The 27,387-nt window shown below is 55.1% G+C and overlaps 1 protein-coding gene across 5 annotated transcripts; it reads right to left on the bottom strand.

The window, feature by feature from the left end:
- Nucleotides 1–9,511: 9,511 nt before the first annotated feature.
- On the bottom strand, nucleotides 9,512–27,139 carry ADORA2A (adenosine A2a receptor). Of its 5 annotated transcripts, none has more exons than XM_066365517.1 (3): nucleotides 27,101–27,139; nucleotides 17,867–18,443; nucleotides 9,512–10,949 (listed from the first exon to the last, which is right to left on the bottom strand). In XM_066365517.1, exons 2-3 carry the CDS (start codon nucleotides 18,187–18,189, stop codon nucleotides 10,043–10,045), a joined length of 1,230 nt encoding a protein of 409 aa, XP_066221614.1. In that variant the 5' UTR covers nucleotides 18,190–18,443; nucleotides 27,101–27,139; the 3' UTR covers nucleotides 9,512–10,042. The 5 variants fall into 5 exon arrangements, with proteins under 5 accessions (XP_066221614.1, XP_066221615.1, XP_066221612.1 ...); XM_066365518.1 differs by having other exon boundaries at nucleotides 27,077–27,138; XM_066365515.1 differs by having other exon boundaries at nucleotides 26,794–27,117.
- Nucleotides 27,140–27,387: the final 248 nt, after the last annotated feature.

A 27,387-nucleotide genomic window follows, 5' to 3' on the forward strand; every position in this document is an offset into this window, starting at 1 on the left:
CTTTCTAAGATCATACAGAGTTAGGCACAGAGTTGGGACTAAAGTACTTTGCAGAGCACCTGTAAATTTCAGATCACTTTTCCATTCATGATCTCATTTTATCTCATGTCACCCTCTATTTCTGCATGGGCTAGCTGAGGTCCAGAGAGATAACATTATGAATTATGTGACCCAGCAGGAAGGACTGCGACTAGAGGCCAGGCTTCTGACTCCTAGACCAGATCCCTGTCCCCAGTTTCTTTTGTTCTATGCCCAACCCCACTGACAGATCCATTTATTAGCCTGAATTGAAGGGAGCTCTGAGCCCTGCATCCAAAATCATTACTTTACAATTGTCCAGCAATTTTTCCATAGGCATTGCCATACAGATGACCCATCTGTAGATAACCCTCCATGGGCAGGGATGAGGCATTCATGGTCCTATTGGTGGAGGGACACCCTTAAGGCCAGGATCTCTAAGAATGTCCCGTAATAGAGAAATGGGTCTATCGCCCTTAAATGGAATCTTTATTACAGGGTCCCTAGGGCCTGTCTTCAACATCCCCACATAAGCGGGGAGGAGGGCGCCAGTTTCCCTCCCACTCCCATCCCCACCCTCCGGACACCACCACCCCTCCCCCATATCTCTCAGCAAGCTGCTTCCTGCACAGTGTCTGCACTTGTTTTGCGTGTGCTATTTGTGTCTGCTTCGAACAGCTGGCCCAGCCTGGCAGCCCCTAGCTCTGAGGATTATCCAATTATCCCATTAGCCCAGCATGTCCTTCCTTCCTCCAGAGCTATTAGCTCCCCATCTCCCTCTTCCTCTCTCCCTCCAAGGGCCGTTCCATAGCCTTCCTTGATCCTTCCCTAGCCAGGCCTAGGGCTGCGTCAGTCCCCAGTCACATAGACTCAGAGGATCCACCCATCTGCTTCGTCATTTTGCAGGAAAGGAAACATACCCACAGTACCCAAAGTCACACGAGCCATTCATACCAGCAAAGCACTAAAACCCAGGCCTCCAGCTTCATGCCATGATCTTTCTTACCACATCTGGTCAGCATGCCTTATCTCATGCTCACTGTGCTTAGCCCTGGGATGAAGGAGATACTATTCCCACTCTACTCTCTGGGACCCTGTGGCTGAGATTAGAACTTATGGTCTAGGGAGGGAGCTAGAACACACATGGTGAAAACCAGCACATTATCCAAGAAGTAAGACATACCTTAGCAAAGAAGAGATATGACCACTTCCAGTGCATAGGTCAGACACTAAGTGCTAAAGGAACTCAGAAGGCTTCCAGCAGCAGGTCCAGGAAGGCCTTCTGGAGAAGATGGTTCTTCAGGGGGCCACTGAAGGACAGGAAGTATTTCAAGTAGTGGAGACTCAGAGGAACCACAGCCCAGGCAGAGGCCTCCCCCACAGGGAAAGGCAGGGGAGGGAGAAGAGGATGGTGGTCTTCAATTTGACTCAATCAGGATCAAGGAGGGGGAACTGGGTGGGCGGGGGCAGGGCAGGAGGACACAGCTGCAGCCCTGAATGCCATACTGGTAGACAAATGAGTTTGTAAAATTTGTGTTTTCTGAGTTGCTCACTTTTATTGTTAAAAATGGCCACTGCCCAGGTAAATTGTGCTGCCAGGTGAAACTGCTAATTGCCTTCCTGCTTGGGAAGGGGCTTTGTTATGCTAATGAATGCTGGAGGAGGGGTTTCACACCAAAAAGTTTTAAGAAGAAAGGAGAAGAGGGAGGCCATGTTTTCGCAGAGTTTGTGTGGAGAGTAGAAGGGAGAAGGTGTGCAGATGGGGAACAGAGGTGAGGGCTCTTCCAAGCTCTGCTGAGACTGGTGGGAGGGCCTCTGATTCTAGGAAAAACCAGAAAAAATTCTCCCAGTTGTAGAACTGGTGAAGATGTGAGTGGGTTTTGGTGCCCTGTGTGTGGTTTTTTTTTTTTGTTTGTTTGTTTGTTTTTGTATTTTTCCAAAGTGAGAAGCAGGGGGAAGCAGAGAGACAGACTCCCGAATGTGCCCGACCTGGATCCACCCGGCATGCCCACCAGGGGGCGATGTTCTCTCCATCTGGGCCATTGCTCCACTGCAACCAGAGCTATTCTAGCACCTGAGGCAGAGGCCATGGAGCCATCCTCAGCGCCCAGGCCAACTTTGCTCCAGTGGAGTCTTGTCTGCAGGAGGAGAAGAGAGAGAGATAGAGAGAAAGGAGAGGGGGAAAGGTGGAGAAGCAGATGGGCACTTTTCCTATGTACCCAGGCCAGGAATCAAACCCAGGACTTTCACACGCTGGGCTGATGCTCTACCGCTGGCCCTGTGTGTTTTTACTCACCGGCCAGTTGCGAGGCTAGAATAAAGGAATGTCCCACCAGTTTTTGACTCTGCTGCTTCTTTACCGTCTGTCCAAATTTAATGAGAACCTGCATGTGAATGGCCACGATGGCAGTGGCCCCTGGCCTTACACATACTGAGTGAGGCTTGATCTGACACCCATGTAGGGCCCACTAAATGTTCTGGAGCAGGAAGTAACATGGTTGGAGGTGTTCTTCCTGACGATTGATCTGATGGCAGGGCTAAGTGGACTGTGGTAAAAAGAGACCAGTGCAGGGAGGTCAGTCTGGAGCTTACCAAGGTGGATGAGGGAAGATGAGGCTCAGCTAACACCATGACTTTTGGGGGGAGTCCTGGGGGGGTAGGATGGATGGAACAGATTCAGAAGATATTTGAAAAGAAGAATTAGCAGGATGCAATAGATGCATTTTGGAAGATAAGGAAAGGAGCCCGTTGATAGGCTGAGGGAAGTCACGAGCAGCAGTGGAAAGTACGGGGTAGCACGGGGGTGGGTGAGGCCCTCTCGCACTTCGCCCTCACTGGTAGAGCATTGTGTAAAGTTGGCGGTTTGCTTAATGAGCTGCATGAAACGTTCCTATCCTATCCCAGCCCCTCTGGCTTCTCTACCAGATGTCCACACGCTCCCCTGATCACAGCTTCCCCCACGACCAGCCGCCCCGACAGTGGTGCACTCCGCGGGGTGCAGGCGCGGGGAGTTTCAGGCCTTGGCTGTATTGTGTTGTTCCTGGGCCCTGGGCCTCTTTCCTTCCTTTCAGTCCACACCAAGTAATTGTCTCCCCCCCATCCCCATACACTGACTCAGGTGATAACTCTTTTATACTTTTAAAAAATGTTTTTTAATTTATTGATTTTAGAGAGGGAGGATGGGGGAGGGTGAGAGAGAGAAACATCGATTTGTTGTTCCACTTATTTATGCTTATATTAGTTGATTGCTGTATGTGCCCTGACCAGGGATCAAACCTGTAAGCTTGGCATATTGGGATGACACTCTAACCAACGGAGCTACCCGGCCAAGGTCTTTTTTCTTATTTTTTTATTCCTGCATCCCAATAACCTGCCTTGTGCCCCATACCTGCTTTGGGTTTCCAGGGTCCTAAAATGGACCATTCTGGCCAAGAAAGATGAGCCATCCTTATCTGGCCTGTGCCCTCACAATTCAAGGGAGGCTCCTTTAGAGCCCATAGGGTGCCTACGCCCCTTCTCGGGCAGTGAGAGCCTCAGTACCCTTGGAGTACACTGAAGATGAGCCATTACATTGTGGTGCTCTGGGGCTCGAACGTGAACTAGTCATTCCACCAGAGCTTCTGCGAACCCTGTAGCTCCTGTAGGTTGTCCTACCAACCCTCGTTGTGCCCTTCAGAACAGGACAGGGAAGCCCGTTCCTCTCTGGTCTGCTCATCTGCTGCCCTAACGTTCCCTAAGTCATCTCCGACCTCACTTCCTCCAATGTCTTTCAGCTTCCACACCCTCCCAGTCTTGATCGCCTTCATTCAGCCACTTGTCAGTTCTGCCAGGTGTAATTGAAGACTACCATCTTGTGGCAGGCACATCCGCACAGGGGGTTTCAGTTTGTCAATGATCAGCTGTGGTGCTGAGACACTGAGCACCAAACACCAGTCTCCTGCCTGAGGATTCCTGTTAGCTTCCCCAGCCTGGGGTTCCTGTTGACTAATTTGCGCTTCTTTCTCCACATTTCCCACAAAGTTAGCCAATGCTGAACTTAGCCGCTGAAGCGTCTATGTTGTTTTGAACTGCATGACATGAACTGATGTCTCCTCCCTGCACATTCATTTTTCAGACTCGGTGTAGGACTTTACACTGATCTCTGCTCAGTTTATCTGTCTAGCCCCCAAAGGTCATTTTGAATCCTGATTCTGTCAGCCCAGACGTTTACTAAATCCTTCTCTGTTTACTTCTTTAATAAACCCCAACTCCTCTGGATTTGAGACTTTATTTAAAAAAATTTAACTGACTCTTTAGAGATAGGAAAGGAGAGAGAAACACCAATTTGTTGTTTCCATTCATTAACCTATTTATTGATTGAGTCTTGTATGCGTCCTCACCGTGGATCGAACTCTGCAACCTCAGCATAGTGGGATGATGCTCTAACCAGCTTGGCCAGACTGGATCTGAGACTAATAAACATATGGGACAGGATGGGGCCGAAGGCAGCAATTGACTCATAGCCAGTGCCCCTGCCTAAGTCATCTGCAGGTTCCCACACCCACTTCCCGGCCCCCAAAGACATTGAAGGCTTCCAAGTTCTGTGATTTAAATTCACCCTCATGGTGTTTATTCTTCTGACAGTGGCTGGGCAATGTCAGTAAGCAGCATATAGAAACCAGGTAAGCAGCTCTCCTTCCCCTTCTGCCTCTCTTCCCTTCTAGCTCCCTTTCCACTCCTGACAGTAAGGACAGCAGAGCTAGGCCTGCTCACCGTCTTGTGTTTTCTGAATCAAGAGGGGATCTGTTATAGTACTGATGATCACCCTGGGCATTTATGTTAAAAACCTTCCAAAACACTTTTACATTTATTATTCCATTTAATCTAAAAGCTGGTGTGTGTATCTGACTTGCCCACAGTCAGAGAAGAAGTCAGTGGCGGCCCTGGCCAGGTAGCTCAGTTAGAGTCGTCCTGATGAGCCAAGGTTGTGGGTTCAATTGCTGTTCATGGCTCATACAATAATCAACCAATGAATGCATAAATAAGTGGGACAATAAAGTGATGTTTCTCTCTTCCTTTTTCTATCTCTCTAAAATCAATCAATAAATTAAACAATAAAAGAAGCATTCTGCGGCAAGGCCAGGGTTTGAACCTGGCACTGATCCCTATTCGGAGAGCTCAGAGAAGCTCTCTGGCTGGAAGGAGCGAGCAGAGGGATTGTCATGTATCTCTGGCCAAGGCACAAAGAGAGTCAAGCCGAAACCCCAAGAGATAGTCTGAGGATAACTGCAGAATGCCTGGCCCAGTCTCTACAACTGACAGAATGATTGGGCTCCGGGCAGGAATTTTCCGAAGAGAAAACTAGATCATTTTTTAAAAATCCTGTCTAACTTGAACAATTCCAAAAACCTCTGAATCTAAACCAGGCTCTACCCCCCGCACCCCCTTTTCCAACCCATCTAGAAAATGTGGGTGGATGAACAGAAAAGAAAGATCAAAACTGTGACAGCCCTCTGACAACATTTTAACTTGAAAATTGCCTGTAGATGGATGGCATAATGCCGTGTAGGCAGGTGTAAGTCAGGCACTGAGCGTTCACTCAGCTCCCTCTCGGTCTCCTAACCGACCCCTTGGAGAGCTGGCCCAGAGCCAACTACCTTGAAAAGTTACCTTGACTTTGACCTGCCTGAGTCCCCAGTTGGATGCGACCTGTTCCTCCTGAGAACTCCCAGAGCCTGTGAGTTCATGGCCCTCACCTCCGGCTGCCGGGGCAGGCTTCCTCTGGCTTATTCTCCTTAGTTGGTTGGTGGCTCCCTGTGCACCCCACCCCGGTGCCCCCCAGGCTCAGTACTCCAAAGCAAGTGCTCATTAAGCCATTGGGAGACAGAATCAGGAGATGGGGCTCAAGTTTTAGCTGCTCTGTCCTAACCGAGCCCTCCCTGGCAGTTTACTGGTCTCAAGGTGCCAGTCCAGATGGCTCATCCTGCAAAATCACACACACACACACACACACACACACACACACACACACACACACACGCACACGCACACACACACACACACACCTGGGCAAGGCAAAAAAAAATGTGGATGGTTCTATGAAAGCCTTTCCCACTGTACTTTCCCAAAAGTCCTTCCCTCCGAGGACACTAGGTTAGTCCCACCCATCACCAGCCCAGCCTCCCCGCTGCCCAGAGCTGCGCTTTCTCCTCTGGTGAAACAAAGGCTCCAGCCAGAGCATCCAGAAAGGGGCCTCCTGCACCCAGGCTCTGTGTCCTGTGTTCGTCCCTCTTTGGCTGTGTGAGTCTGACATTCTCGTGCCCACTCCCCAGCTCTGTAGCCTGATGGGCTGTCCCAACAGTGACAGTTACTGCTAACCAATAGTGCAGCTGTAGTGAGGGGCGCCTCAGGACAGAGAGGTAGGTGTGGGGAGGGAGAGGGAGTAATCTGACACTTCCCACTTCTCAGAGTAGATATGGCCCTGGGGGAGTGACCTGCTCACAGCAGACCTCAGGTCTTCTTTCTCCCAGGATAACCTCTCCCATTAGCAGAGGGGTGTCACCTAGCATGCTCAGGCAGTACTTGAGCCCAGCACAGGAGCTCAGAGATAGAGTACCAACTGCAGCTAGAACCTGCAAGAACTACCATGCCAGGGGACTGCACAATGTGACAGGGTGGGAGCAGGTTCTAGGCCCAGAGAGGCATCCCTGGCAGGCCTTTCCTTAGGCCCCAGACACGGGGGAGGCCACCCAGCACTGTTCCTCTACCTTGAGCCTGTGGGGTCATCTCCCTACCACAGATGAAAAGAAGGCCAGTGTCCCGATTCTGGGATGCCCAGCCCAGTAGACCCAGGGGGCGGCATTAATATCTCACTTCCTCCTACTTCTCGGGCTGCCCCCGTCCCTGCCCTGCCTGGTTCTCCCGGAGCTTGCTCCTGGTCAGCATGCCTAGAACTGAGGCTCTACATCTCTCCCTGAGCAGGCTTCCAGAAGCCTAGGAGACTTTGGAGGCTTCCCAGAGGAAAAGACAGTAACACAAATGGGGAGAGCCACAGAGGTAGGAATTCAAGATAGGTGGTGAGTGGAGGAGGAGAAAGGGGAGACTTCTGGAGGGCCTGTCCCCCGTGGGAGCCAGTGATGAGCCAGGACCAAGCCTGAGCAAGGTCTCCACTCACTGGCCTCCCTGTGAGCCCTAGCATACTGCCGTGGAGAGGGGCTGGGGCCCCCACTGGGACAGGGGCCCTTTGGAAAGAGTAGGGAGAGGGCAGAAGGGCCCTTGGACGGAGCTGTAGGGCTCAGAGTAGTCCCAGCAGTGCCCCAGGCAGCCTGGCCCAGAGCAGGCATGTGTCTGCACACTGCGGGGCCAGGCCACACCTCCCTGATGCCGCTGCTGTGGGCACTTCCTCCTGTTGAGGTGAGCACTGTCCACATATCCGTTCCAGTGCACATACCTGTATCTTCTTCCAGTCTGGGAGCGACACGTGCATCTGTTCACGTGTCTGCATGTGCTCTTACACTCAAGATCTGGCTGACTGTGGGAGCCTGCACAGTGTGGGTGGAGGTGGGACCCAGAGAGGCATGGTCACATGGGCCTGGGCTCCTGAGCCGAGCTATGGACTGGCCCCAAGAGGATTTGGGACTCAGTTGTACTTGGAAGCTTTTCCTGAGTCCCTGGTCCAGTCCTTCTTAACCCCCCAAACTGCACCTGAGTAGCCCAGCACACAAAGCTCAGTTCCCAAGAAGCCTCAGAAAAGGTTGGAGAGCCTGAGTCTTCCTTCTCTACCTTTGTGGTTCTTTCTGGCCGCTCTCCACCAACTGGTCGTGAGGACATCCATGCTCTTGGCCTCCTCAGGCACACAGCGGTCCACTGCCCTGCCCCCACCCCACCCCCAGCCAGTGCAGAGCAGGGAGTGTGGGAGGGAGGAGGAAGCCGGCGGCCAGGGGTGCGCTTGTGCAATCCTTTCAGTGGTTCATAGCCTGGCTGTCCATGAGAGCTCCTGGGAAATAACTGCTGCTGGGGTCCCCCCAGCATCTCTGGGGCAAGGGCTCAGGCTGTCGAGCTTTTCAAAGCGTGCTAAGTGTCTCTTCTGTGCCGCCAGTCTAGAGAACCTCTTATTGATGTGACAGTAAAATAGAGCTCAAACCAATCTATGTTGATTTGGGGATTCTTACATAAGCATCTGTGTAGTAAAAGCATCGAGATGCCTAAGGAACCAGGTGAAATCCAGGAAGGAGCTTGTCTCTAGGTGCCTGCCGCAGCAGGGTCATGACCTGGGGAGGGGTCAGATGCTTCCGCCCTAGTCAGAATGTTTCACTTTCTAAGCAGAGGGGTGGGGACATGGTATTGTTTTACACTTTACAATGTGGTTGAAGTAAGTTAATGAGAAAAGAAAAGCATGACTGTTGCATTCAGACAGACTTGGGTTTAAAGTTCACTTCTGCCCACACTAGCTGTGTGACTTGGGGCAAGTACTTAACCTCTCTGTTCAAAAGAGGCTGCTTAGTCTCTGTTGTTTAGCCATCTATAAAATGAAGCTACTGGAGGACTCCCCCTGAAGCTCTCCCCCTCCTTCCCAGGCCCTGCCTGAGTGTGGGGTGGCTAATTTCCCCCTGGCCTCAAATTTCTCCATCACAGAAGGATGGCATCACCTCCATAGGTGCCTGAGACAGGCCCTGAGCAGGAAGCACCTGCTCTGTATAGGTTTCTTTGTTGGGAGGAGGAGAGGGGTGACTCCAGGGGAAGGCAGTTTAGCTCCAGCCCAGATCACTCCCCAGATCCCTCTGCAGCCTCTCAATGGAAGGGCAAGGGCGGAACAGTGCAGTGGGGAGGGCGGGCACAGCTCTGAGCAGGGACAAACTAAGATCTCTTCCTTGAAGAACTTTTAGAAGGTAATGAGGGAGGGAGGAGCCTGGTCCCCACATTGAGGGAACGCAGCTGGGGTAAAAGCCCCCTCCTCCCACGACCCCTCTCTTGCAGGGGCACAGGTCTGGGGGCTGCGCATGGGTGTTTGAATTCTGGTGCAACCAGGAAATCTCTCCACTCAGAGGATGAGAGCCTGGGACAGCCCCCTGGGCAGGCAGGGCGTGTCTGTCGTCTATACATAAGCACACACTGTCACACATGCCACACCTTCCCACCCCCAGATGTGCCTGGCCCGGCTGTGGAACAGGGGAAGGAACTCAGACACATTCTTATTGGACAAGCTTAAAACACAACATGGCTCAATTTTTATTTTATCTCAGAAAAAACACATTCCCTTTAGAAGGAAAGGCAGTTAAATAGGGCCTCGGCCTGGGCAGCTCCGCACTCCCCAGGCTCACCCCATGACCGGCCATCCGAACCTCCTCCCGAGCCCACTTTCTGACACTGTTCCATACAAGTCGGCACCCTCCAGCCCAGCTCTGTCAGCCCAGGGGGTGGCCCTGGGGCCAGTGGGTAACAAGCACAGGGCAGCTTACAGCAACGGAGAGGGCTGCCTGGGACCCCTGGCTGACTCCTGGTGCTGGGTTAGCAGGAGGACCAACGACAGACCCTGCAGCCAGGGAAGGACAATAATAAAATAAAAAGGATATCCTCACGCCTACATTTTCTCCTAGAAAATGGTCAAATGCCACCTCCAGACACAGCATCTCCGAACCCTTGGAAAGTCTGGGGAGGGTGGTGCATGTGGCAGGGGCCGACTGGAGCCACTTCCCAGCCCCACAGCCAGCCAGCCTGCTCTACCACAGCTGCTCTGCAGAGACAGGGAGACACTTCTAGATGCTCCCGAAGTCGTGACTGGGCCCTGCCCAGCCAAGATGCTCTGGCGCTGTGGCCCTGGCAGGGTGCAGGGTCTCCCAGCATGAAACGTCCGCTTCCTTGGACTCCAAACCCTTGCTGCTGGGCCTCATGCTGGGCCAGCCAGGGCTCCCTCCTCAGTCCAAAGTGGGAACCAGCCACGAGAAGGGTCTCCCAGCACATTCACTCTTCTCCCGACATGACTGGTTCCACCAACCAGAAAGAGAAAGACATCCTTCCCGCAAGAAGGGGCAAACTTGGTGGCTCATCAGGATACGCCTGCTCCATCCTGGTCCAAGACACCCTTGAGGCCAGGGGATTCTGGGCATGCTCCCCTGAGCTCGTGGCTGAGGAGCTCCACGTTTGGGAGGCCCATGTCCTCACGGAGCTCACAGGCACCCCCTCCACTCACCAGTCCCAGGGCATAGCCATTGGGCCGCCGCTCAGGATGGGGGGCACTCCCATTGGCCAACACCCCAGGCGGGTGGCCATTGAGGCGGAGGCTGATTTGCTCTCCATCGCTGCCATGAGCTGCCAAGGCCCGGCCACTGGTGCCACCTGCCTTGAAGGGCTCCCGCTGCCTCAGGATGTGGCTGCGAATGATCTTTCGGAAGGTCTGGCGGAACTCACGGATGCGGTAGGCATAGATGAAGGGGTTCACAACGGAATTGGAGTGGGAGAGGATGATGGCCAGGTACATGAGCCAGGGCGGGGCATGGCTGCACTCGGGGCAGAAGAAGGTGAAGCAGTTGATGATGTGCAGGGGCAGCCAGCAGAGGGCAAAGAGCCCCACGATGATGGCCAGCGACTTGGCTGCGTGGACCTCCTTCTGCAGGGTGGACCGAGCCCGCTCCCCTGGCAGAGGCTGGCTCTCCATCTGCTTCAGCTGCCTCCGGGCTGCCAGGAAGATGCGCAAGTAGATGCCCAGCATGAGCAGCAGGGGCACCAGGACACAAGCGAAGAAGTTGTAGTACACCATGTAGTTCATAGGGACCACGTCCTCAAAGAGACAGGCCACCTGGCCCGCCCCGCAGGTCTGTGAGTTGTTTCCATCCTCCGTCAGCAGCGTGCAGCTGTTCCAGCCCAGCATGGGGGTTAGGCCAATCGCGAAGGACAGCACCCAGCAGATAGCAATGATGCCCTTGGCCCTCGCACCGGTCACCAAGCCATTGTACCTGGGGAGAGGAGACCAGAGTCAGAGGCCTGAGGAACCAGGGCTGGGCAGAGCCAAATGTCAGAAACCCATACACTACTTCCTGCCTCCTAGGCTCAGTATCCTCTTCTGTTCAGTGACAGGCCAAGCCTTGGCTTGGACCTCACAGGAGGAATGGGAGATCAGACACCCTAGGAAGGGAAACCACTGCACAGAAGTTCAGATGGTTATTGAATAGTATTATAACAGTCCTGAGACTGAATTAGTTTGGTGTGAGGATTTTAATAAGCAAGGATTTGGGGAAGTGGGGAGGAGAGAAATGATTGTTTCTCTTGTTGATTTTATTCGAAGCTGGAACAGGTTTCCCTTTATAGGGGGCCTGGGCCAGGAGGGTGGGCTTGCTGGCTGGGGGCAGAGCCAGCCAGCTCAGACCTGACACTGATTCCCGTCTTTTGTACTTTATGCTCTGCTTTCCCCACTTGACTTAGGGTCTCATGAAGCCCCCAGGAGGGGTGGCACAGGGGATAAAGGAGAGGTAAAGGTTCTAGGCCAAATAAGATACCCTCTCTCCCCTCCAAGTTTTCCCACAGCCTTCTGGAGAGAGATGAGGTGAGTGTGTTTTCACAGACAGTGGTGTTAACACTCAGAAGGAAAGCACTGCGTGAGGCACAGAGGTCCAGAGAGGACTAATCTGCCCGAAACCCCTCAGGACTCTAGACCAGCAATTTCCAACCTTGTCCATCCCATGGCACACATAAATTAATAACTAAAATTCTGTAGCATACTGCCAAATATATATATTTTTGCCAATCTGACAAAAAAATAGGTATAATTTTGATTCATTCAAATTGGATAGCTATTGTTCTATTGGCTATTGTCATTTTTTTATTTGGTGATCTAAGGAAAAAGGTCAGTCCCCTGACTAAACAGGTACTGGATGTTTTAAAAATTCTCACGGCACACCAGTGTGCCTCCTATAACACGTCGGTTCAAAGTCCCTGCTCTAGGGAGCCAGACTGGGTCCCAGACTCAGGGAATGGCCTGACCCGCTGGCCAAGAGGCTGACCCCAGGCCCGCAGAAAAGGTGGCATGGATTTTATTAAAAGAACCAAAAATTCCTCTTTCTAATTGAAGAAGGCGACTTCAGTGATCTCTGAGGATGGCCTTCTGTTTAACGGTTCTGGGTCTGACTGCCCTCCTCTCTACCTGGTAAACCCCACTCATTCTTCAAGTTCAGGGGGTTTCCTCCTGGAGGGCAACCCATCCCGACCCCATTGGGGCCCCCAAGGCTGGAGCCCTGGGGGGAGGGACTTCCTGCATCCACCTCTGCCTGACCGACATGGAGACAGGGACACAGTAGGTGCCAAGGAAAATGCGTTTTACTCAATTCCAAAATTGGAAGCAGTCACAGGAACAACCTAATCTGTGGGTGGCAAACACAGGGCCGGCAGGTGACAAACGAGTGAGGCAGGTTGGCGGGCATCTCCCCGGCTACCGCTGCTGGCCCTTCCCCGCATGCAAAGAAATGTGCGCCCAGCGCTACTGGATCTCAGGAGGGGCCAGCAGCTGATTTTCTGGGTAAAATCTCCCATGGTTTAAATTATGTCAGCTAACTCAAACTAAGGAAACAACAACAACAAAAACCTGGTGGCTTTGGACCCCTTCTCTAGCCCTCATTTCATAGGTGGGGCCCAAGGAGAGGAATGGACCTGCTGTGGCTGCTCCAGGAGCCCAGAGGCAACTCAAGCCGAGGTAAATTTGTGGATTCGGAAACTGTGTCAATTCTGAATACACAGTCACCAGGCGGCCCCACTCAGCGGGGGCTGGTGTCCACAGTGAGGCCGTGCAAGAAGACGGCCCTGGCCTTGCGCATGTCTACCAAGAGCCCAAGGTGCTCTCATACTCTGCAGCCTCAAATACAAAGTCACAGGCTTTTTCATTTTATTTTTTTCATTTAATACTTATATAGCACTTGCTCTGTGCCAGGCACTGTTAATTTTGTTTTGTTTTTTCGTACTCTATAAATATTAATTTATATCATTTCATTGAATAGAGGTTTTTAATTTTAACATTTTCCTAAGAAAAGTGTATAGCATCCCTGGGCTCTAGCATTAGGGTGTTCCTGTCATTCTGCCTCTCTAACCCTCAGTTTCGTTATCTGTAAAATGGGACTAAGAATCTAGGGCCCGCCTGACCAGGCGGTGGCACAGTGGATAGAGCGTCGGATTGGGATGCGGAGGACCCAGGTTCGAGACTCTGAGGTCGCCAGCTTGAGCGTGGGCTCATCTGGCTTGAGCCAAAAGCTCACCAGCTTGGACCCAAACCAAGGTCGCTGGCTTGAGCAAGGGGTTACTTGGTCTGCTGAAGGCCCGCGGTCAAGGCACATATGAGAAAGCAATCAATGAACTAAGGTGTTGCAATGAAAAACTGATGATTGATGCTTCTCATCTCTCTCCATTCCTGTCTGTCTGTCCCTATCTATTCCTCTCTCTGACGTTCTCTCTGTCCCTGTAAAAAAAAAAAAAAAAGAATCTGGGGCCCATGAACACAGGCCCCTAAGGCAGAAAGCAGAATCCATGGGTGGAAATTCCAGGGAGGCAGATTACAGCAACGTTCAAGGCAAGAGCTTTTTAGCTAGACTGTTCATGGGAGAAATGGGCTGTCTCAGGCAGTATTGAGCTTGCTGTGATTTGAGGCAATCAAGCAGAAATAAACAGCAATAGGGATGGCATCAAGGACCCTGGAAACCACCTGTTTTGGAGGCTTTCAAATTGTTCTCCAGCAGCAGCAGACCTTCTTGCCCACAGTCTAAGGCATTTAAGTGGAGCTGCGAGGGGAGAGAGGCGCTTAATAACATTCACTGTGGCGGGGCCCAGCCTGAGGCTTCTGCAGACGTTATCTGAAAATCTCTGGTCTGTCCAATTGTCGAGGGAAAGCCTGCCACTGCGTTCTCAAAGGAAGCCCCTTGTGGGGACAGAAACAAACACACATTAATAGCATTTATCTATGTGTACAAAGAACATCTCTAGAAGGATTCCCAGTATGCCTTCCTGGACGGAAATGGAGATGGGGCAGGGGGCAAGAGGGACATTTTTTCGCCATATAACTGTTTGTTCTTTTTTTTTTTTTATGTTTTATTAACACAGGTATTATTTATTGTTAAAAGATACCAAACAGATTTATTTTGTTATTCAAATAAAGCCCTTAGGCTTTAGGCCTGGGGCTCAGGTCCCCAAGAAGCTGGAAGAGTATTGGGGCCCAAATGGAACAATGGCTGAAACACAGCCTGACCCAGCAGAGTCCCCTGGGCTGCATCTGTGACTTAAAGTAGTCACATCTTGCCTCTTGGGCCCCAGACATAGACTGTTGGGTGGAAGGGGTGACATGGCCATCAGCATGTTCCAGTAAGCCCAGAGGTGTCACAGGAAGCAGGTACCAGAGCCATTGCTCATACCTGGATGTACCTCTGCCTCTCTGTGCCTTCCAGCTCACAGGCTATCCCTTCTGGGGGCTCCCTGTTACCCACTCTGAGGGCTCATCCTATAGTCCAAGAATACCCCAATTCCAGGTGGAGTTTTATATACCTTTGCCTGACACTGAGGAGAAGGGGAGCTTCCCTAAGTTGTCCAAAGGAGCCAGTGATCCAAAATTAAAGAGTCACTGACCCGTGAGTAAAGCCCAAATACTATCTTAGGCACCAGCTAGCCTGAGCTGGCCTCACACTTCCCTGCCTGCCTGTTCTTCTGTCTCCACCACCTCTCCCTGGCCCAGAACCCACAGGTTCACTCCTTCCTGGGGCCTCTGCCCAGGCCTGGACCCCTCCTGTTGCACCTGCCCCCACATACCCATCCTGCCAGATCTATCAGCATCACCTCCTCCAGGGAGCCCTCTCTCCTGATCCTGCCCTTTTTATAGTCAAGGCACTCAGGTTTGTACCAATGGGGTGATTCATCAGGTATGACTTCAGGCTTGCTGCCCCGTACTCAGCCTATATCCCAAGGACAGAGAATGTTCACCAGGGGCTAACATAAGAGATAGGAGACAATAGCTGTGAAAGTTCCCTGGGCAAAGAGCCTTTGTCTCCTGCCCTGGCCTTCCAGTCCACTGGGCTCCCATCTCTGCCTCTGGGAAGGCTTCTTTCTCACCAACTTCCCCACTAGGCCTTGCCCTAGCCCACCACGGTCCCTGCACTTGGGAAGGAGCACACAGATTTTTTTTTTACAGAGACAGAGAGAGAGACAGGGACAGACAGACAGAAACGGAGAGATGAGAAGCACCAATCATTAGTTTTTCGTTGCGCATTGCGACACTTTAGTTGTTCATTGATTGCTTTCTCAAATGTGCTTTGTCCGCGGGCCTTCAGCAGACTGAGTAACCCCTTGCTTGAGCCAGTGACCTTGGGTCCGAGCTGGTGAGCTTTTGCTCAAACCAGATGAGCCCACGCTCAAGCTGGCGACCTCGGGATCTCGAACCTGGGTCCTCCACATCCTAGTCCGACGCTCTATCCACTGCGCCACCGCCTGGTCAGGCAGATTTTTTTCTGAAAGTGAATTTTTTTTAAAAAAAGAAAGTAATGGTGAATGGTGCAGGCCTGAAGCCAGGCATCCAGAGCATGGGCCAGAGGCCAGACCGCAGAGTAGCCAGATGGACCTACTAAGTGGAGTGGGAAAAGGCACCAGAGGGGACTGGGTTCCCAGCTGGAAGGGGACAAAGGAGGAGGGGCGGGAACTGCAGCCCAGCCTGCTGCCTGAAGCTCCGGGCTCTCATGTGCCTCCAACTAGTTACCCCTCATGCCCAGCTTCCCCTGAGGAGCCCCCACAAAGACACCTTCACATACCTCACCCTCCCTGGCTCCTCCCGGCCCAGGACCCTTAGTGCCTGCATGAGGATCAGAGGAGACCCTGTTGCACAAATGTCTTCTGGCAACTGTGAAGCTCTCTGCCTGAAAGGAAGGCTGCCATCATCCTCATCCTCATCTTTATGGCTCCCAGATCCAAGAGACCCAGGCTGGGCCTTTCAAAGCTTTACTAAGCGGAGCTCAAATGTCCACGGTCTGGGTGGAACTAGATCCTGTTCTAGAAGGCCATGGGTGTCGGGATGGGGGTAGGGGCAGGTTCATGGCTCCATCCAGGGGCCGAGCTCGAAACCTCCAGCTGCTTGGGAAGAAGCTGAATCCCCACCCACCCGAGCCGCCGACCCTCCTCAGGCCCTGTCACTCCCATCCGCTCACTGGACTCTCATGACACTTTGTGAACTCCGAGAGGCCTGCCCCTCTTACAGATGAAATGGGCCCAGAGGACAGCGACTTTCCACAGTAACACAGCACGACCCATCCTCCTACGTCAGGGAGTCATTCTTTTGATTCTCAGAAAACAGAAACAAGAGAAAGAAGCCCAGGTTCTTCAATTTGGACCAGCAGCCTTGTTCTCCCTTGAATCCTGCTGTCCTTCAGTCAGGGACGAAAGTACAAATAAAAGGAGGCCTCTGCTCCCTGACCAGGGCTGGCCCAGCCCCAGCCCCCAGCAGTGGAGGCCAACCCTTTGCTCTCCAACCCCCCTCCCCCCCACCGGCCCACAGACCCCTCTGCATTCTGAGCCTGGACTCTGGGTCCCGCTCTGCCACATAGGTGGCCCTCTATTTTGACAAGCGTCCTAGGCTTTCCTGAGATGCAGGGCATCCTATAGGGCCACAAGGGGGTCCAGGCTTCTCTGCTCATCTGAGCAGCATGACGAGGGTGCCTGCTTTCCTCTTGGGGTCAGGTGACAGGAATGGTCACCTAGTGCAGGTTCTGGGAGACAAGGGCCACCCAGAGACTGAAGAGTCAGTGACAGGCCATGTTTCTTCCCAGACCCAGGCGCAGCTGTGCTACCAACTCACTGTGTGGCCCTGAGGGCTGGCCCCCTTCTCTGGGCCGCATTTTTCCATCCAGAAAAGGAAAGGAAATGACCTCTAAAGGGTCCCCTTGGGTTTGACGCTCTACATTTCCATTTGCTCATTGAGCCTGCTCCTCCTCCAACTGGCTCCCTCAGTTGCCTCACGGGTCGGGGTCCCACCTGTTTGGAAGAATTCACCATGGGGACCAGGGGGTGGGGTACCTTCTTCCTTTAAGACATTCCTGAGAGCTTGCAGCCACCCAGGCTGTCTCTGGGATGGAGGGACAAGGAGATGAGGTAGGAGGCCCCAGGGTGTCCCCCGGGAGGGACACTCCCTAGCCTCATCCATGGCTGAGTAGGAGAAGGCCACACTAAGAAAACTTAGCCTCAGGGGAAGTCTTCACTTACACAAGTAGCTGAAGTCATTTCACAAAAGATTCATCATAAAAAAAAAAAAACCTCTACCAGGCTAACTACACAGGCTGTCTCCAATACCATGAGCACTTGGTGACCCACGGAGCACAGAATTTGCATATAGGTTCAAATGACTCACTGTGGCATTTGACCAAGTCATTTCCCCTCTCTGGGTCATCTTCCTAATGCGCAAACTTCGAGGCCTGCCCAGAGGAGCCAGAGGAGGGCGGGCAGGCTTCTAGCTTGGAGATCCTGTGGTTTCCCGTGGTGCCCGCCCCGCCCCAGCATCATGCTGCATGAGTAACAGTCCAGACAGTACTGCCCGGGCCTGGGTCACACACATCTGCCAACAGCTGGAGCATGGCAGCCTCCACCCTGGGGGAGACTGGGGGAGACCAGGGTGCCCTCTGCCCACAGGGATCAGCAAGATTGGTATGATTGCTGGTGATGTGCTGAGCCCTGGGCAGCCCCAGGCTGATGAACTAGTCACCTCAACACACTGATACCACAGACAAAACCCTAACCCTGGGTTCACCCTGATCATGGGCACAGACCAGACTCTGGCACAGGCAGCCTCTGCAGAGATGTGAACTCAGCATAAGGTGAGACTGGACAGAGAACGCAGGGCAGCCCACCCCAGCCCCTAGCTCACCGGAGCGGGATGCGGATGGCGATGTAGCGGTCAATGGCAATGGCCAGGAGGCTGAAGATGGAGCTCTGTGTGAGGACCAGGACGAAGCAGGCAAAGAAGAGGCAGCTGTGGCAGACTGCACAGAACCCTATGCTGATGGTGATGGCAAAGGGGATGGCTAGGACCCCCACTGCGATGTCGGCTGCGGCCAGTGACACCACAAAGTAGTTGGTGACGTTCTGTAGGTTGCTGTTCAGCCACACAGCCCAGCACACGAGCACATTGCCCAAGACGGCCATCACGGCAATGGCCAGCTCCACCACGATGTACACCGAGGAGCCCATGGCGGTCACAGCTGCAGGCGAAGGGAGTCGGCAAGGACGCGGGCCGGGCCAGCTCACGGTCCATAGCTGCAGCGCAGCCGGCCCTGTCCAGGCCCCTGAGCCCCTTCCTCACAGGAGCCAAGAGCGCGACTGCTGGTCAAGGGGGGCTCCCTAAGGGCTTCTGCACAGCTGACTCAGAGCCTCCGGAAACCAGACCCTTCCCACGGGTGCTGGCGGCATGTTGGCTCAGCTCAGCTTCAGAGTTCCCGAGGCACCTGCCAAAGGAGAAACCCGTGAGGAGCTGGACCGCTGCAGGGCAGGCACAGCCGATTCGGGAGAGGCCCTCAGCCCCAGGCTGTTATTTTCTAGGGCAGCCCAGAATCCTTCAATGTTGAATCGCTCATGGTAGTCCCCCCCGGGCTCAGCTTCTCAGCCTTCTGTGGCAGTCCTGTTAGCCTCCTGGTCCCCGACTCACTGCCACCTCTACAGCCCTCCTGGCAAGGGCCCCTTGCTCATGCTCATGGGGCTCTCCGAGATCCACCCACCTTCTCCTTCAGCCCTCTCAGTCAGCTCCATCCCCGGGGACCACCAGCACCTCCCCACACTGCCCAGGTCAGGACAGGCTCAAGGACCCCGAGAGCTCTCGTCTGGAAGGATCCGGGGGGCCGTCTGGTCCTCTCTCCCACTGCCAGCAGATGAGCCCTCCTGCCTCACCAGGGGTGCTGCACAGGGCGGTGGGGCGGGCACATCTGGGTGGGGCAGCAACCTCATGCCCCTCCTCCCACACCGGCTCCCCAATCTTCTTCTCTGATTGGCTGACACCAGGACAGACTGAATTCAGTTTAGTGCCAGCACTTGCTGGGAGACGGTGGAAAAGAATGCCTCAGTTTCCCTACTGATATGTGAGGAGGTCAGACCCCACATATCCTCTGGCAGCCATTTCAGCTTTCACTCCTGATTCTATAAGAAGGAAATACTGTAAACAGTTTTGAAAGGGCCTTCCTAGAGTCAAAATGCCATAGAAATGTAAGGGATTACTGACACCCCTCAGAAGCAGAAGTCTTGGTCTCCTCAACTCAAACCCCCAGGGGACCCCCTTGAGCATGTGAGATGGTCTCTATCCCTCTGCCAGCCCCGGGGCCTCTTCCCACTGCGTCTATTCCAACGGGTCACACTCATGTGTGCTCATGTGTGCCCCCCATGCCAAATCCACCCCTCTTCCAGTCTTGGGCTCTCATGGGGTCCCAGGTGTGCATGGGTAGTGGCTGCTGCCGGCCTGGGGACAGAGGCCGGAAGCCTTTCAGCCACCTGCACGTGGGCTCTGGGGGCTGCATCCTCCCTCTCTCCTCCAGGAAATGGGAGATTGAGTGGGAATGCCTACCTGGAAGAAGGCCGCTCGTTCCAAAGGCCAGGCTACCCCCACCCTCTCTGAGGTGACAGGTGGATGCAAAGGATGAGCCCCAAGTTCCCTTCCATGTGTCTCAGGAGGCTAGAGCCCAAGGGGGCGTTCTCTATGCCACTAGGAGGCTGGGAGCAGAGCACCCGGCACCAGGGAGCAGGAAGAAAGGAGGCCACGTCCCTGAAAACCTGAGAGGTTCCCAGCTTGTGGCTTCTCCCAGGCCTGGCACCAAGGGGCATGAACGAGGCCCACTGAGCTCCTGCTGTGCTCAGGGCACTTGCCAGCCAGCTGGTAACACAGTGAGCCACATGCAGAGGTTGGCCAGACCATGTCTCCTTGTGCCATCCTTGGCCACACAGAATGTCCCTCGGTGGTCATCCCTCCAACTGCAGAGGCTGTGTGTCCAGGGCCTCATCCTTGCTCTGCAGAAGGGAAGTGGCCTGTCTCCTACCTAGAGCCTCCCCTACTCAGTAGCAGCAGCAGCAGCCGCAGGCCACTGTCTAATTAGGCCCAGGGAGCCCTGGGGAGCCTCCCACCACCAACCAGCTGCCCACCCTCCTAGCTCCTCACAGCCACCTGCTGTCCTCCTGACCCAGCACCGGCCTCCGTGGGAGAATCGGCACTGAGGGGTATCACAACCTCTCCCAATTCGACTAGCCCAGGCTAAAAACCTGATCTGGCCCCAGACAATCGTCCAGATTCAGAAGGCTCTGCCAGGGGACAGATGAGATGGGACCATCAACGATTCACCTGACCAAATTATGTGCCACCTTTCTTTGGAGCGGAGGCTGGGCTGCCCAATCACACCATCAGCACCAGTCCTGGATGCCAGGCTGACTCCCTGTGAGGCAGGATGTCCGGTGGGGGAGGGCTTTCAACAGGCCCAGTCGAGGCCTCTGCTCAGTGAAGGCCTCCTTGCAGCCCCTGGTACCTGCCCGTGCACCCCCAGTCCTCAGGGTCCCCCCACCACCTGCTGCACTCTGGGCCCCCAGGCTGAACGGCGCCTGGGACCAACATCCTTCCTGATTAAATTGAAACTGCCTTCCTGCTGCCCACCATCCTGCTGGGATGTGTGCCCCTCTCCTGGGCCCCACCTTCCCACAGGTTGCACTGGATGCAATGGGTGCAAGTTCCTCTTGCCCTGATCAACCTTGCAAGGAGCTAAAAACATCTAATGCCCCTGCCCACCGGGTCCAAAAAGGCTGCTTAGTCGCACGTCTGGCCCCCCCCCCCCCACCTTTCCTACAGCATTCCTGCAGGCTCTTTCAGGTGCTGCCCGACATCCCGGGCAACCTGGGCCCCTGCCAGACCAGGATCTCCCAGCCCAAGCAGAGCACATCAGTGGAGTGGAGGTACCACATGGCAGGTAGCACAGGGAAGAGACCGGGTTCTGCAGGAAGGTTAGGAAATTCCCAGCCTTAGGCCGGTAAATCGGCCTGGGGGTGGGGGCGCCATGACTATGGCCTTTGCCAGACTTTTGTGGTATAAATGCTCCCATTACGGGGTAGTTTCAAGCTACTAACAAGTCACTGACAGGAGTTAGGGATCACTGCACACAGTCCGTTTGAGACAGGTCTCCAGCTACCACAGAGCCACCAAACCCTGTGCTCTGCCAGGGGCTACCTGCCTGGACCCTCTGAAATTGATTGTGCAGCCTGACAGGGGCATTAGGATTTATCTGTGGTCTTACTGTCCCCATGAACAGATGAGAAAGCTAAGCCCCAAAGAGGTTAATGACCCCTCCCAGGCTTACTGTGAGCATAAAAGGGTAGAATTGAGCTGGGGGAATTGCCTGTGGAAAACATAGCAGCAGGAAGACTTCTTGGGGCCTCAGGGCCCCTCTCTGCTTCCCTTCCTTCAGAGGCCTCCAAGAGCTACAGGAAGGCCGGAGCTGTGGGGAGGGGGTTAGGGGTGGGTCCAGGATCCGGCAATTTCCTAATCCTCTGTTGGCTCTGTCCGTCTAATTAATCCTCAAGTCTTCTGTTGCTAGCCAGGAGGGGAAATTAAATATTAATCATGTATTATTTCCCTGTGATTGTCCCTTGCAGAACAGAGATCAGAAGCTGTCCCATACAAACTGGAGACACGTGCTAGGGAACGTGCACGATAAGCCTTGAAAGGATGGCTCGTCGGACTCCCAGCACTTGGACTACAATGGCCGTCTCTTTCCACCTTCCTCACCCTCACTGGCCTGGCCACTTTAATTAAAACTCCATTTAATCAAAACCCACATATTTCCTGGCCCAATTCTGGCTCCCTGTATGTTAGACTAGAGAGGCTTTCTGTACACATACCCAGATGGTGGCTGTAACCCTCCAGAGCCAGCTTCCAGGCAGGACCCTGCACATCTGCTCTTGGGCGTGGCTAAGGGCAACATACCTAACCCAACTAGTGACTCACACCTGTTGCAGCCATATTGTGCTCATTCCTGGGCTCCTGAATCCTGGCCTTAAAATCCTCCACTATCTTCTCATCACAAATGTTTCCCAAATACCTACTTAGTGCCAGGCAGCATTCCAGCTGCTGGACCACAGGGAGTTCTGTGCCACCTGCTGCCAAGCCTGGTCCCAGCAGGGCCCTGAGCCAACAGTAGGGGACCTGGAAGGATGTGTCCCATAAGAAGGTCCTGGGAGCCAGCTGCTACCCTGGTGATTTCCAAAGACATTTAGGATCTTCAAAGAGATAAAGAAAGGAATAACATTCATAAACAAGAATAAGAACTGATGAATCAATAGGCAGAAATGAAACAAGAACAGGCAGATATGAACATGAAATAATATCAAATCAAGAAATAATATCAGAAAGAAAAAACGGAGGGGCTGAGATAGAGAACATAATCGACCTGATGTGCTTCAGGAGAGCAACTGGGGATCTGAAGATCACACTGAAAAATTCCCACAGAAACTTCACAAAGCGACCAAGTCTACAAAGAGAAAGTTGAGTGACAGGTTAAGAAGCACTGACATCTGTCTTACAGGAGCTCAGTCAGAGTGGAGGGGGCAACAAGCAAATAAGACAGGCAGCTCAGCTCCTGCTCCCAACTACAAGCCTTCCAGCGCCTCTGCCCTGGCTGGCCTTCGGTGTGTCCTAGGCTGGGCATGAGCCTCATGGAACCCCAGGGCCTGGGGACTGCCGAACCCCTCGTCTGGGCAGGTGTCTTCCAGTATTTCATAGAAGTGAGCAGCCACCAAGCACAGCTGCTTCTTCCCTCCCTCCCTCCCGTAGGGCTGCTGGTGGCTCCAGCTTCAGGAACTTGGTGCAGGCTGGGCCCCTACCCAATGGTGCCCCCTCCCCCACTGCCCTTTGGGAGTGTGGCTGCTGCTCTCTGCCCCTGGGGGCAGGATGTGGGCAGGAACAGGGCGGAGAGCCAGCTTCTTACACTGAGTCTGGCCCCCAGAGCAGACTCCACATCACCAGCCCCTGGCACTGCAGGGCCTGCCCCAGCTCCCTTCTCCCCACTGGACTCTCAGAATCCCCTTCCATTCCCACATGTCCAGGCCAGATGCCAGAGAAGCTTCAGGTCCCCTTTGTCCCCGCCTAAGGTGGCCACTCACCCCCTCATTGGTCACCTCACCTGACAGCCCCCTCCAAGGGGCCACCCCTCAACCCCAGAGTGCTGGGTGTCCACTCTGTGGTGGAAGGAACCGTGATGGGCCCACTGCTGCTCCATCCAGCACTCCCTGAGACCCTGCACAAGAGGCATCCCCTCTGTGCGGAGGCTCCTCACGTGTGCACAGCAGGCCGGGGGAGTGCTTTGCACCCAGACCCCCAAATGAACCTTCTAATGGTGGGGTGACAAGCACTGTGATGCCTGAACAGGGAAGATGGTGGGACGAGGGGCTTCTAGATGGCCCTGAGAACACAGACCCTGTGGGGCTGGGGTGGGATCCTGGCCTGTTGAAGGAGCAGTGCCAGGCTTGCTGGTGCCCCCAGAGAGTGGCTTCAGTGAGGACAGGAGGGAGGCAGACTACTCCTGGGGACCCTGGAGGTGTGATGATGGGGCTTTGGAGGCTGAAGGGGGGCGTGGCTGGACCAACCAGAGCACAGCCTATGGGCTGGGCCCGGGGCCACTCAGCCCCACCACTGCTTAGCCCACTCAGGGCCCCTCATGCCCCACTCGCAGTTTGCAGAGGCCGCTTAGGGGCCAGAGATGAAAGCCCCTGTGGCAGATGAGCAGAAAAATACCAGCCCTGGGGCTCTGGGCAGAGAGCACCAGCCCAGACACCAAGGGAGCTACAGTGTGATGCTGCACACCTTCCCATGGTGCGTGAGGCAGCCTCTCCTCCAGGAGACAGTGGGCTGACTGAACAGCAGCAGAGGAGGGAGCCGCAGAAAGACAGTGTCAGCCCCTGCCCAGAAGTTTCTGAAACAGGCTTGTTCTGCAGAAGGTGTGAGCCCAAAGGAATCTGGAAATCTTCTCAGCAGAGAGGTCATTTGGGCTGGACTTGGAAGACAGGGAAGAGAGATTCCAGGCAAAGACAACAGCCTGTGAGGGGCTCAGAGCATGTCAGAGAAGGCCTGAGGGGGCCCCTGGAGAGCTGAGCATCCTTTCTTCCCTGGGCGCCCGCTTCCCTAGACTGGAGTGAGATAGCTGCTCTCCTCTTCCACCTAGACCCTCCAGTCTCTGGCAGAATCCCACGGCTTCCAAGCCACAGGCCTCCTTTACGATTCTGTGGGTTGGGCTGGCGGACCTCTGCCACTAAAATGCCCCTCTCCCCGCCCAGAGCTTTCAGGCCCTGCCCAGACAGTGTTCTCCCAGGGGCTCCTTTCTGCATCTTAGCTTGGAGCTCCTGCCCATTCCGCACTTCCCTTCCGCCACCCAGGCCCAGCACAGACCTGCAGGGTTCCATCTCAGGCACTGTACCCCACTGCCCTGTCAACTCCAGACCACAGGGCAACCCCTCCCTTCAGTGGCCACCAGTGCTTCCCTGGGCCCAGACTCCTTTCCTGGGGGCTGGGACTCATCCCTTTTGCCAATTCAGCACCTGATTCCAGTGGCCCCCTCACTCCTTCTCCACCCACCGTCGCTGCCTGTGCTGCCAGCCTGGCCATCCTTCCCTCGACTCCCATTTGTACACATCTTACAGCACCCAGCCCGAACTGCAGCAGACAAGAGAGACGCCGTAAAATGGTTGGGGTAGCGTTTCTAGTTTATCCATGGTAAGGTGGCTCAGAAATTAGGCAAGTTAGATGTTGTAAGGGCTACTGTGGCATTTTAGGTCACTGTGGAGAGCCACCAAAGGGCTGTGGTCCTACACAGCAGGTACTGTCCATGACCACCTAGAGATTCTGAAATTTGCAGGATGTAATGCCTTAAAGCCAAGTGCTTGCTCCCAATTCAATTACAATCCACATGTCCCTCAGTTAACAGGCCCCCTCCTCAGCTCCCCAGCTGAAACATAGACCCTGGTCTGTCCTCTGGCCTGCCCTGCCTCTCCCTATCCCCCATAGCCAATGTCCGTCTCTCATTGACTCTCCACAACTCTGCAGGGTAAGCAAAGCTCATGAGAAGATGGATTCCAGGGAGAGTGACTTGTCCAAGGCTTCCCAGCAAGTCAAGACCAAAACCCAGGTTTGGGCACCAAAACCTCCAGTCCATTGGGTTGTCCTTGGAGCCAGCCATTGCCCTCGTAGGCTGTGGGCTCTCAGGGTGCAGGACCAGGGGTGTGGCTGGGGACCTGCACTTCAAGGCTAACATCAGGAAGGCAATATGCAAGTCCCAAAGGCCACCCAGCACCAGCCTGGCCCAAAGCCTATCTCTTGCCAGCTACCTGGGCTGCCCTCAGCCTCCCTGAGGCTATGAACAAGGAAGCCGGCTCAGCCCAGAACCTGATCAGCATGAGGGGATGGGGACAGAGGGGCAGTGGTCTGAGAGACACTAAGAATTGAGAGAGCCAGGGAGATCTTAAAGGGCAAGGGCAGAGCAAGAAGGTGTTGACATCACTGCTAGAGGAAAAGTTTCTGCCATGGACATGCCAAGACCTGGGATAAGGCGCTGTCCCAGAGGGCAGAGCCTTGCCAGCCACCCCAGGCTTCCAGGACCAGCCACAGCAGCCCCCGACCCCGCTGCAGCCTCCAAGGACCACTGTGCTCCCAAAAGCTCCCTATCATGGTTCCCAGTGCCGGGACACCAAGGGACAGCTCCGGATGAGCGTAGAGGTGACGTACAGTCTTCTGGAGGATATAGAGCAGCGGTTCTCAACCTGTGGGTCGCAACCCGGCGGGGGTCGAACGACCAAAACACAGGGGTCGCCTAAAGCCATCGGAAAAGCCCTGTGTTTTGGTCGTTCGACCCCCGCTGGGGTCGCGACCCACAGGTTGAGAACCGCTGGTATAGAGGCTGGGAATCCACGGCAGCTGGACAGCAGAGGCCTAGGGGAGGGGAGCATAAGGCCCTGTGGGTGGAAACGGGCCTGGGTGCTGACTACGATGGGGAGGGAGAGCTGGCTATGGGGGCAGGTAGCCTAATCCTCCCCCAGGAACCAGCCCTGACTCCAGTCCTGGGGGAAGGGGGGTGGGAAGACTCGCCTTCCAGCTTCTTGCTTCTCTCCCCCAAACCCCCTCAGCCCACCCCAGCAGAACCCTCGACTTCCCATTGTACAGACTGGGAGATTAATGCCTAAAGCCGAGGGGTCGTGCCAGGACTCAGAGATATCTGCTCCACAGCCCGCGCGCGGCCCCCTCCTCGATCTCCTGGGCTGTCCTGCCGCCACCATTCCCGCCATTCCTACCTCTGCCCGGGCAGCCTGGCAGCCGACCAGGACCAGTCCGAGGCGCGCACTCAACCCGCCCGTCGTCTGGCCTCTCCTGGGTCCCCTAAGTCGTGTTCCCGCCACTACCGTCCATGGGACGTGGCCGCGCTCAGCCTGCGTCCCTGGCTCTCCTTTCTCGCCGCGCCCGCAGCGTGCGGGATGCTGAGCGTGTGGTCGCCGTGCCATCTCCGATACCGGCCCCGCCCCGGGCTGCGCCACACACGGCAGTCCCCTCTCGTCCCCACGTCCCACCTGCTTGCCCCCAGGCAGCGCCTCTGCGACCCCAGCCCCGCTCAGCCCCGGCCTGGCGCCCGGAAGGTTCCCCGGGCGCCCTGGGGCCGGCCTGTGGCGCCCAGACGGACCGACAGACGGTCCCTGCCTGTCACCTGCGGGTCCGGACGCCAACCCTCACCCCACGCCGCTGTGGCTGCCGCGCTCTCGCACCCCTTCCCCTCCCTGCCGACCCAAACGCACCTTCCGGGCCAGTTTGGGGCGGCCTCGAGGGTCCGCACGCTGTCCGGGACCGGGCTTAGGATGTTCGACCACGCCTGAGCCGCCCGGCACCCGCCATTTCAGTCGCCGCCGCCGGGAAAGGCTCGGACCCCAGCCCTGTGAACTCCCTCTCGGGCGGCGGGTAGAGAGGGTTGGAGCGGCCGGTACCCTGAGTGGTAGGGGACTCGAGCCGTCCGGCCCTTACCCTGGCCTGGCAGCCCCCGACGGCCCCACGCAGCCCACTCGCGACCCTTGGACCCCGTACCCGGTACCCGGGACCACTGCTGACCTGCCGCTCGTGCGCCGGCTCCCGCGGTCTCGGCTGCCGCTCGGGCTCCAGCTCCGGGCCGTGCCGCTCACAGGCGCCCCCTGCAGGTAGCTCCGAGACCCACGCTGTCGCCGCCCCGCCCCGCCGCGCCAGTAAACCAAAGACCTAAGTACGCGGGAGTCCGCAGGAAACAGGTGTCGTCGCCCTGAGGGCCCGGCGATGCCCCCAGTAGGGCTTGAGCCGCGCCGCCGCCCCCGCCCACAGCCCCAGCTTGCTCTCCCAGGTTCCGTCGGTTCCTCCACTTTTTC

Source organism: Saccopteryx leptura, chromosome 2 (assembly GCF_036850995.1).
Source record: "Saccopteryx leptura isolate mSacLep1 chromosome 2, mSacLep1_pri_phased_curated, whole genome shotgun sequence".
Classification (NCBI taxonomy): domain Eukaryota; kingdom Metazoa; phylum Chordata; class Mammalia; order Chiroptera; family Emballonuridae; genus Saccopteryx; species Saccopteryx leptura.

Coding starts and splice junctions, on each gene's coding strand:
- ADORA2A (XM_066365517.1), bottom strand. CDS start 18,189: ATGGGCTCCTCGGTGTACATCGTGGTGGAGCTGGCCATTGCCGTGATG. Junction 10,950..17,866: donor GCCATCCGCATCCCGCTCCG/GTGAGCTAGGGG, acceptor TCCTCTCCCCAG/GTACAATGGCTTGGTGACCG.